The following is a 1,435-nucleotide window of genomic DNA, read 5'->3' as shown; positions in this document are numbered from 1 at the left end:
CATCATCAGATTTAAAATTCACACAAACTCATAATTGGTAAACATTCTTTTAGGTCTTGCAGGACTGCAAAGACCTAAAAGAATGTTTACCAATTATGAGTTTGTGTGAATTTTAAATCTGATGATGGCGCTGTTGTCTCGCCGAAACGTAATGAAATAAACGATATTCTTTTTACTTGTTACTATCAGATAGGCCAATGGCGTGCTCGCTTTTTTGGAGGAAAAATACAAAAATCTTGCCTCTGCTTGCCACCAAGCTGAAAACACTAAAACAATCAAACAGACAAGCTAAACATTCCGATAATGGAACCATTTCCGCAAATAGTGACGAAGTTTTCCTGGTAGAACCGATAAAACTCATGTTAACATAACGCTCCCAATACATTCAGTATGAATGCAGATGGCTTGTGTTTGGCACTAGAAACAGGCAATTGTTCTTAAGTACCACCCTGCTCAAGCTGAACCGATTCGGATTCACCGCTCAGTGTCGATCAATTGATCAATGGCGCAAAATTGTTCTTATAGTTTAATTCAAAATGCCACAAACGACGATGGCTGGGCCGACCTTTCCTTCAAAGGTAAGTCGCATTCATTGATGAAGTTGGGGGGTCCAAATGGGCTTTCTTGTAACCTACAATATTATTCGCGATTTTGAAACTAGCGCAAAATATGCAAAAATGAGCCAGTGAGACCTGGGAGTTATCTTTCTAATAGTCGATCACATTTGATCAAGATCATGGTTGATTAAAGGGGGAAATGGCGAATAGCGCAATATCATGCTATCATCATCAGCGACTGGGTTTACTCGTCTCTGACGTACCGAACTAACGAGCTAGAAAGGTTCATTTTATCGATTTTTCTTGTTTGCAAAAACAATAGATTCTCACTGTTAGAACAAGGATTAATCAAACCACAAAACCCAACTGGCTGTTATCGTGCGCCAACTTCGGGAGTTTCGACTTATCAGCGGCAAGAAAAGACTCAAAATACACCAAAAAAAATCAACATCAGCACGAAACGCAGAATTGCAGCACATTATTATATAGTTAAGTACCGAGAGTGTAGAACATTCCTAAATTCGTCGCAATGGAAGGTCAGGCTCGTAAGTTGCAGATGCGTAATGAGGATTTTGTACAAGTTTTCCACCGCTTTAAAACGTTTTAAATGGAAAAAGTAGCAGCAGAACTTTGTTGGCCGAAGTTGAAGCTTCAGTCAAATTCAGCAAACTTGAGTCACCCTCTATGCCCAATGAATGGGGTACAATAGGGTGTTTTCACTTTTTTTTTAATGTTGATATATGGAAAGTGGTTATGGCAAATATTACACTAAACTAAATTTTTTTGCAAAAAAACTCCCTAATAATTTTAAAGCGAATTTAAATTCAATTCAGATACTTTCCGCCAAAAACGCCGAATCCGTATCGTTGGTTGCCTAT

General features: G+C 38.5%; 1 protein-coding gene across 1 annotated transcript in view; it reads left to right on the top strand.

The window, feature by feature from the left end:
* Positions 1–376: 376 nt before the first annotated feature.
* LOC109541921 (phospholipid-transporting ATPase ABCA3) overlaps positions 377–1,435 on the top strand; it is a gene marked incomplete at its 5' end in the record, with an annotated part of 14,874 nt that continues 13,815 nt past the window's right edge. The window contains 1 exon segment of the mRNA XM_048669313.1: positions 377–578. Coding sequence (XP_048525270.1) covers positions 503–578 — 76 coding nt within the window.

The sequence above is a fragment of the Dendroctonus ponderosae genome, unplaced genomic scaffold, assembly GCF_020466585.1.
Source record: "Dendroctonus ponderosae isolate FM_Combo_2020 unplaced genomic scaffold, Dpon_F_20191213v2 Dpon_F_20191213_8, whole genome shotgun sequence".
Taxonomy (NCBI): Eukaryota; Metazoa; Arthropoda; class Insecta; order Coleoptera; family Curculionidae; genus Dendroctonus; species Dendroctonus ponderosae.
Note: the sequence above shows the minus strand (reverse complement) of the source record. Positions and strands in the feature narration are given on the sequence as shown.